The 9320-nt window shown below is 59.2% G+C and overlaps 1 protein-coding gene across 2 annotated transcripts; it reads left to right on the top strand.

Moving 5' to 3' along the window:
• Window positions 1-5302: 5302 nt before the first annotated feature.
• Window positions 5303-8702, top strand: IGFALS (insulin like growth factor binding protein acid labile subunit). Of its 2 annotated transcripts, none has more exons than XM_061152527.1 (2): window positions 5303-5742; window positions 6708-8702. In XM_061152527.1, exons 1-2 carry the CDS (start codon window positions 5727-5729, stop codon window positions 8510-8512), a joined length of 1821 nt encoding a protein of 606 aa, XP_061008510.1. In that variant the 5' UTR covers window positions 5303-5726; the 3' UTR covers window positions 8513-8702. The 2 variants fall into 2 exon arrangements, with proteins under 2 accessions (XP_061008510.1, XP_061008508.1); XM_061152525.1 differs by having other exon boundaries at window positions 5305-5742; window positions 6693-8698.
• Window positions 8703-9320: the final 618 nt, after the last annotated feature.

Below are 9320 nucleotides of genomic sequence, written 5' to 3'. Positions count from 1 at the left end.
AATAATGATTAGCAAGGAGTCAGTGAAATAGAAAACAGCGTTTTTTTGCTGACCAACAAAATAACACACGAATTGCCAAAATCATGATTTTTGAAAAGGGGCACATCCTATCAATCCTAAAGAAATGAACAGAACTTGTAAAGGAATGCTAGGGAAACTACCAACAAATTAGATGAAATGGACAAATTCCTTAAATTGATTTAACAAAAGTCTTAAGTCTTCATGCAAAAGCATGCTCAGGGCCACATGGCTTCACCAGCGCATTCCATCAGTAATGCTAATACTCACAAGCTCTTCCAGAAAACACAGGAGGGGACACTTCCCAACTCATTCTATGAGGCAGTTATCCCAGTACCCAACAAAACCAGAGATCAACGTCCCTCATGAACACAGGTGTAAAGCCTTTAAAATGTTAGCTATCAGAATACCATGACATTCCACACCATAGGCAGGTGGGATTTATAACAGGAACACAACTTGACTGAACATCTAAAAGTCAGCGTAATAAACCACGGTCATAGAACAAAGGACAAACTCATCTCGATGGATGCGGGAAAACGTGACGAAATCCCACACCCATTTGTGGTTTTTTTAAAAAAAAAAGTCAAACCAGAAATCGAAGGGAGCCTCTTGGAATTGATAAAGGACATCTGCTTAATCTCCAAACACTGCTGTATCAAGTCATGGCAACCTCAGTTGTTTGAAGCAGCACAGATGTATCTCCTGCCAGTCCGGAGGTCGGAAGTCTGTTAGGAGTCCCACTGGACTGTCAGCAGAGCTGGTTCCCTCTGCTCCAGAGGAAGACTCCGTTTCCTTGCCCTTCCCTGCCTGAGTCCCTGGGTCCTGGCCCCCCTCGTCCATCTTAAGAGGTCAGCAGCTGGGGACTGAGTCCTCTCATGGCCCCACAGTGGCCTCGTCTGACCCTTTAATCCACTCCAGAGATCGCCTGGAATTACAGTGAGGCCACCTGGAAATCCACGTTCATCTTATTGTCTCCCGGTCAGCTGATCAGCAGCCTCGGCTCCGCTCTGCCACGTGACCCGACATATTCGTGATTCCAGGGATAAGGACACGCACATCGGTGGCTGGGAGCATTTTTCTGCCTGTGACCCTGTGGATCAGAGACGTAAGCCAGCGTCGTAATTCACGGTCAGTGATGGAATGCTATTCGCTGAAGTCAGGAACACAGCAAGGATCTCTGCTCTTGCCACAGAAGGCGGCACACACGGGGAAGGAGAAGGGGAGAGTGTCCTTACTCACAGATGGTGTGACGTTACTTACGGCTTCCCTGGTCGCTCAGCTGGTAGAGAACCCGCCTGCACTGCGGGAGACCTGGGTTCAGTCCCTGGGTTGGGAAGATCCCCTGGAGAAGGGAATGGCTACCCACTCCAGTATTCTGGCCTGCAATAGTCTATATAGCGCATGAGGTTGCAAAGAGTTGGACACGACTGAGCAATGGCTTATCCTAGGGATCCAGCCACACACACACATCTGGGACTAATTAGTAAGGTCCTGGGATACACGATCAACAAGAGAAACCTGCTGTATTTGTACATACTGAAGGCAGTCTGAAAATGAAATTAAAAGAACTCCACTCAGGGACTTCCCTGGTGGTCCAGGGGCTAAGACGCCACACTCCCAATTCAGGGGGCCCAGGTCTGATCCGTGGTCAAGGAAATAGATTCCACATGCTGCAATTAAAGATCCTGCATGTCACAACTAAAGATCTCACACACTACAGCTAAGACCTGCCACAGCCAAATACATATATATTACACACATGTATATATGTGTATATATATATGTATATTTTAAGAACCAAAAAACAGCTCCATTCATATAGCATCAAAACTCATAAAGTACTTAGAAATTATCAAAAGTAGTACAAGATTTATATACTGCAAACTACAAAAAAAAAAAAAAAAAAAAACTGCTAAGAGAAAGAAAATATAAATAGATTCTATATTTCTTAATTAAAAGATTTTTGTGATCTTGGGTTAGGCAAAGAGGTTAGACACCACATCAAAATCATAAGCCATGAAAGAAAAAAACTGATACACTGGACTTAATTAAAATAAACTCTTATTTCAAAAGACAACAGCAAAAAAGAGCAGCAAGCCACAAACAGAAAAATATCTGCAAATGCTATCCTTGACAATCCATAAAATAAAGTCATATCTATAATGTTCAGTGTAACAACTCAGTAAGGAGACAGTTAAAAAATGGATGAAAGTCTTGAATAGACACTGTGCCAAAGAAGATATAAAAATGCCAATAAACACATGAAAAGGTGCCCTGTATCAATCGTCAGAGAAACACAGAAGGGCTCAAAACCAAAACAGAACAAAGCCGACTGTACCAAATAGCGGTGAGGATGTGGGACCGGACTCTCACAGTCTGTAGAATTACAGTTGTTTTGGAAAACATTTTTTAAAAACATAAATACTATGTGAACCAGTAACTCCACTGGTAAGAATCTACCCAACAGGAGTGAAACCTATGTCCACACAAACGCTCACGGCAACGTTATCCATAGTAACCCCAGAGAAACCAACCAGACATCAATCATCTGAGGTACGGGTAAACTGACATTACCCAGTCACAACGAGGAATGAAGCGCCGATGCACGCTTTGTGGATGAGCCCTGAGAGGATGCTCAGTGAGCAAGGGGGGAGGCAAAGGGCGCCTGCTGCCCGGTAACGTTCCAAAACCACCCGTGCGTGCGCCTGCACCGCAGTACACACTTGCTGAGAATCACTGAGGTGTGCGGTGTGTTGACGGGTGGATTTTATGGTGTGAGAATTGTGTTATCAGTAAAGCTGTTTTAGGAAACAAAAACTTGGGTAAAGGCATCACAGTTGATACTTTATTACATTATCCCAGCATACTCCTAGAAAAACATTTCAGCCTAGACAAAATGAAATGGAGGAAAAAGGGTAACAATAACAGTATCAAAAGTAACAACCATCCATAAAACCAACCATTAAAAACCATTTAAAATCAACCATTTAAAAAACATTTTTTTTAAATATATGAGAGATCACACAGAAATCTACACAAATACCAGGGAGAGAAACTGAAGAAGGCCTAATTGTGCCATGTCCACACTGGAAGGGAAGACTCAAAATGCAACACAGGTCAAAACCGGACAGGCGGTTGTCATGGACACATGACAGGCTGTGCCCCCCGTGGACAAGGAAGAGGCCGGAAGCCCCTGCAGACGGAGAAGGGTCTGCTCTGCCTCCAGAGTTCAGGGGCAGCCCAGAAAGGGCCCAACTACTTGGACCCTGACCATGGCAAGCTGGTGCCTGAGAGGGAGGAGGAAGGGAAAGCTACCGCTCCAAACGTGGGGAGGCGGCTGTAAGCCACCAGGGAGAATGAAGCTCAAACGCCAGCTCACTCTTAGGAAGCAAGAGCGAGGGGACGCCCTGAGACTACCTCAGAGAAAAGACAGGGATGGGTCCACCAGGTCTTTTGAGAATACACTCAAGTCCACGGGCGGAACGGGGCCTGACACCGCGAGGAGCTTGATACATGCATCAGCCTAGATTAAAAAGCTTTTCTCCCCGCAGTTTTTCCATTTAAGGAGCATCTTATGAGGCCACATTAAAATTAAGAACTCTCACCAGAATCACAATGAAGAGAATGGAGAGGCAGACCACGGTGCCGAAGATAGGACCACTGGCCACACACACCTGACAAGGGGCTTGCATCCGGAACACAATTAAAAAAAAAAAGTCACACTGACAGCACCCAAATAAATCAGCAAGAGACTGAAACACATGCTTTACAGGAGACGACAGCCCGCTGGGCAATGAGTTTCTGAAGTGTTGCCTGCCGTCACTGGCGATTGAAGGAAGGAAAGACAGTGACGGCCCCTGTCCACCGCCTTCGGGCTGAGAGTAGACAGGGTGGGGTGCTGTTGAGGCCCCCCAGGCCCCCGGGCCCCAGGAGGGGTGTGTGCTACCTGCCAGGACGACACACCCTGGTCCCAGCAGGTCCACTCAGGACACAGAAACGCTCACAGGCCCCTCAGGGTCGCAGCCCCACAGCAGGAAGCAGGGAGGGGTCTGCAATGTGGCACCATGTCCATGAAGACCAGAAACCAGACTCCGCAGGGGGCCCGCGGGGTCAAGTGGAAAGAGACCAGGGCAGCAGTCATCCTGGGTCAGGACAGGCCACCCGGGCGGCCAGGACAGGTCTTCTCCCAACTCAGCGGGCTGACCACCAGCGCTGCTGCAGGGCTTGGGCAAGGCTTACAGAGGGCTAGCCCGGCTGCCGCAGCCCTGACGGGTTCCCCGCCACACACGCGCTCCCCAGGGATTTACAGGAAGTCCCACCCCAGCCCTGTAGGTGTCAGGGGACAGGCGCTGGCCGCTTGCCGGGCTGGGAGCTTTTTGGTGCAGAGGCCCCGGGGCCCGACTCCTGCTGAGTCCGCACTTTCTACTGTGTAAATGCGTGTTTGCCCTGTAAACTTCTGGGTGTGGACTTTCTCCCTGCAGATCTATAATTTCTCAGAAGAGAAGCTGAGAGATGACCTGGAAAAAAATCAAAGCTCGATAAATGGAGGAAGACAAATCCAGTCCCTGAGTCATGGCATGAGCGGGGGAGGGGCCACGAGGCAGAGGATCTCTGGGCCCAGTGGCTCCTGCCTCACCCCCAGCCCCCCTCCTCAGGCTCACCGGGAGGCCTCCACAAGCCTAGCCTTACCCACGAGTGCTTCCACCTTTTTCAAGCCCTGCTGACACAAGCCCTCCACCCCAGGCAGAGCAGAGGAAGGGGTGGGCGGGCGCAGCAGCCACGGGCAGGGTCCTGGTGAAGGGGAGGGGCGGCTGGAGGCCAGCCTGGGGACGCGGCTGAGTCTGGAGGAGCGAGGCCAGGGCCACCCACTGGAGCGGCCTCCCACGACTGACCTGGGGCTGACCTCAGGCCGGACACTGGGCCCCCCCCACCCCCGCAGCCTGCGGGCGCCCCAGAGGGCAGGATGGGGCCCGCTGCTGCGGGGGCTGGTCTCATGGCCCTGGGATCTGGTCCCTGAGGCCAGGCCGCCCCCAACTCTCCTCCCTAGAGAACAGGGCCGGGAAAGCAAACAGAGCACCCGGCCAAGCATTCCTAGAAGAGGCTGGGGGTAGGGCACAGCCAGACAGCAGCTGACCCTGAGTTCACGGGAGAAGCGGAGGCTGGGCCGGGCCTGGGAGCTGACTGAGGACCCCACCCAAGGGGGGAGGAACAGGCGGGGCGTGGTCAGCATTCGGCTGACGGGCAGGCCCAGCTTAACTCCCACACGACCATCGGCTGGGCAGGCAGCCCCCAGGAGCCCCCGAAGGGCCCCCACCACCAAGCAGGGGGCCGCTGAACACTAGCGCCTCACAGGCTGCTCCAAGGGAGACCCCCGCCCAGCACTGCCTGCAGCCCCAGCTCTGTGGCCAGCCCTGCAGGGGGACGGGTAGGGGGGGGAGCCATGATGATGGGGGATGGGCCCGCGGGTCTCAGAGCTGCCCCTGGGGGCGCGGCAGGCAGACGCCGCCCCCAGCCTGGCCCCTGTGCCACCTGCCCCCCGCCCCGCTCTCAGAGCTGCTGCTGGCACCCGGCAGGAGGGGGTTAACGGCGCCGGGGCCAGCAGCTGGGCTGGCCGGTGACACGGGTGCTGGCTGCCCCGCGGAGGGGAAATCCAGAGGGTAGGAGCAGCGGCCCAGCAGACGCCCCGCTCCCACTCAGCACGAGGGATGGCCCCAAGGAGAGGTGAGGCTCCCGTGTCCCCACCACTTGCCCGGGGGTGACCAGCCGGTGCCCCCGGCCTACCAGGGTAGGGGCTGCCCCTGGGAGGGCTTCACTCTGGGAGCCCACGGGGGAAGCGTGGCCACTCATCCGGGGGGTCCGGCCCTGGAGAGTCACTGTGACTTCAGCCCACCTCCTCTCCCGCCCCAGGTAGGGGCGCAGGGGACGCAGGGCCCCACAGCACCCCGGGGCCCCGCCCAGGCCCCCCCAATTGCTCGGATGCCAGGCCATGGCCACCTGGTCCCCTTGCGGAGCCTTGCCCACCCCAGCTGCCATGCCCACCCTGAGACCCGGAGCACTCAGGGCAGGGAGCGGCCCACTGTGGGGGACAAGCCCAGTGCCCAATGGAACTTCTGGGGGGCCTTGTGGGGAAGCCTGGCATCCTTTGTCCAGTGATAGAACCAGTCTCTGGTGGTCGAGGCTGGCCCTCTCCTCTCCCCACGCTGGCGCTGGGCTCAGTCCCTGGTACGTGCCACACACACCAGGGAGGGGGGCACCCCTGATCAGGGGTCCGATGGGGGCAGTGGGCATCCAGCTTACTGTCCAGGACCTTAGGGCAGCAAGCGCTTGCCCACCCAGGCCTCCTCCAGAAGGTTCTGTCACTCACGCCTTTCTCCAGGCTGGCTCGAGTGTCCACCTTGGGGATGAGGCCGACACACGGCCTAGTGGCCAGGTCCTCGGTCCCCAGTTCCCTCTGGTCCTGCACAGTGGAAAGAGCAGCCGGTCTCACCCTAGAGGCCATCCTGGTCCTACCTACTGACGGGGGGGCCCGTGTCGCTTGCCCACACCTTCCACTCTGGTTAGCAAGGCCTTCTCTTAACGGGTGCGTGTCGTGGTCCCGGGGTGCAGCTGAGGCCTGGAAGGTCCCATGTCTTGCTCCAACCTGAGTCCCCATCCCGGGCCTCCTCCCCAAGCCCCTCTCCCCGCAGGAGGCCTGGCCCTGGTGGTGCTGCTGGTCTCCTGGGCAGCGCTGGGCCCCTGCGGCCTGGAAGGAGTGGAGCCCACGGCACCAGCAGACCCTGAGGGCCCACAGTGCCCAGCCGTCTGCTCCTGCGGCCATGACGACCACACGGACGAGCTCAACGTCTTCTGCAGCTCCCGGAACCTCACGCGGCTGCCTGGGGGCCTCCCACCCGGCACCAAGGCGCTCTGGCTGGACGGGAACAACTTCTCCTCTATCCCCGCGGCCGCCTTCCGCAACCTCTCGGGCCTGGGCTTCCTCAACCTGCAGGGCAGCGGGCTGGCCAGCCTGGAGCCGCAGGCACTGCTGGGCCTGCGTGGCCTGTGCCACCTGCACCTGGAGCACAACCGGCTGCGCGCGCTGGCAGCCCACACCTTCCTGCACACGCCTGGCCTGGCCTCGCTCGGTCTCAGCAACAACCTGCTCAGCCGCCTGGATGAGGGTCTCTTCCGGGGCCTGGCGCACCTCTGGGACCTCAACCTGGGCTGGAACAGCCTGGCCGTGCTGCCCGACACTGCATTCCAGGGCTTGGCCGGCCTGCGGGAGCTGGTGCTGGCAGGCAACAAGCTGGCCTACCTGCAGCCCGCGCTCTTCTGCGGCCTGGGCGAGCTGCGAGAGCTGGACCTGAGCCGGAATGCCCTGCGCAGCGTCAAGGCTAACGTCTTCATCAAGCTGCCCAAGCTCCAGAAGCTCTACCTGGACCACAACCTCGTGGCCGCTGTGGCCCCGGGCGCCTTCCTGGGCATGAAGGCGCTGCGCTGGCTAGACCTCTCGCACAACCGCGTGGGCGGCCTCCTGGAGGACAGCTTCCCGGGGCTGCTGGGCCTGCGCGTCCTGCGCCTCTCACACAACGCGCTCGCCAGCCTGCGGCCCCGCACCTTCAAGGACCTGCACTTCCTGGAGGAGCTGCAGCTTGGCCACAACCGCCTGCGGCAGCTGCCCGAAGAAGCCTTCACGGGCCTGGGCCAGCTGGAGGTGCTGGCCCTCAACAACAACCAGCTGCAGGAGCTCCGGCCCGGCGGCTTCCTGGGCCTGCTCAACCTGGCCGTGCTCAACCTCTCCGGCAACTGTCTGCGCGACCTCCCAGAGCAGGCCTTCCAGGGCCTGGCCAAGCTCCACAGCCTGCACCTGGAGGGCGGCTGCCTGGCCCGCCTGGGCCCGCTCGCCTTCGCGGGCCTCTCAGGGCTGCGCCGGCTCTTCCTCAAGGGCAACAGCATCGCAGACGTGGACGAGCGCAGCCTGGGGGGCCTGGCCGAGCTGCTCGAGCTGGACCTCACGGCCAACCAGCTCACACACCTGCCAGGCCGGCTCTTCCAGGACCTCGGCCGCCTGGAGTACCTCCTCCTCGCCCGCAACCGGCTGTCAGCACTGCCAGTGGACGCCCTGGGGCCCCTGAAGCGCACCTTCTGGCTGGACATCTCGCACAACCACCTGGAGATGCTGCCCACGGCCGTGCTCGCACCGCTCAGCCACCTGCGCTTCCTCAGCCTCCAGAACAACTCGCTGAGGACCTTCGTGCCGCAGCCCCCTGGCCTGGAGCGCCTGTGGCTCGAGGGCAACCCCTGGGACTGCGGCTGCGCGCTGGGCGCCCTGTGGGCCTTCGCCCTGCAGCAGCCGGCCTCCGTGCCCCGCTTCGTGCAGGCCCTGGCCGAGGGCGATGATGACCGCCAGCCACCCGTGCTCACCTACAACAACATCACCTGCGCCAGCCCGCCCGGCCTGGCAGGCCTCGACCTGCGCGACGTCGGCGAGGCCCACTTTGCCCACTGCTGACCCGAGGCTGCCCCGGCGTCCCGACGGGCCCTTGCAGCCCCGGGGGGACACAGTTCAGGACCTGTGGGGCCCAGCCTGCTCCCTGAGGGCCTGACCGTGAGGGTCGGGGACACGGCCTCCCCAGCTGTCGTCAATGAAAGTAACCGAATAAACGGGGCCGTGTGTGCGGGCAGGGGTGCAGCTCAGTGCGGGTGGGGGGTGCTAGCCAGGGCCCCTCTGCCTGCCGCAGCCCCATGGCCCGCCCTGCGCCCAGGCCCCCTTTTCGTCTGTGAGTCCCCAGGAGCCCCCCGGGAGCGGCGGGCCCTCACTCGTGTCCTCTGGGAGCCTCGCGCGTCAGCCCCTCGCCAGGGTCCTCAGAGCAGCTTGGTCCTGGGAAGCGGGGGCCGGAGGGGGTGTGACCCTCCCTCTCTGGGTCCCTGTGCTCCCAGCCATACCCCCCACCCCCAAAGGAAGGCCCCCGGGGTGCACTCATCACTGTCACCCCCCAAGAAGTGGGGCCCAGGCCTGCATGCACCCCCGGCCGAGCACCCAGGCTCTTCCCGGGGAGAGCGGCAGGCGGGCTGCCCAGGATGCACCCCAGGCTCCCCGGGACCCACGCAGGGGAGAGGCCCGGGGCTCCGCTCCACACTCGCCTCTCCTGTCAGCCCTGCCCCCGGCCCGGGGCGGGCCCTCGGCTGTTGCTAGGCCAAGCCTGGCCACTCACACACCCCAAGTCACCCGATACTCCACATGAGCCTCACCTGAGGCTCCAGGGGCCTGTCGACAGCAGGACTGCTGGCCAGTTCCTGCGACTCGGGGCGGGGGGGGG

Source organism: Dama dama, chromosome 10 (assembly GCF_033118175.1).
Source record: "Dama dama isolate Ldn47 chromosome 10, ASM3311817v1, whole genome shotgun sequence".
Lineage (NCBI taxonomy): Eukaryota > Metazoa > Chordata > Mammalia > Artiodactyla > Cervidae > Dama > Dama dama.
This window is presented reverse-complemented; position numbering and strand designations above follow the sequence as displayed.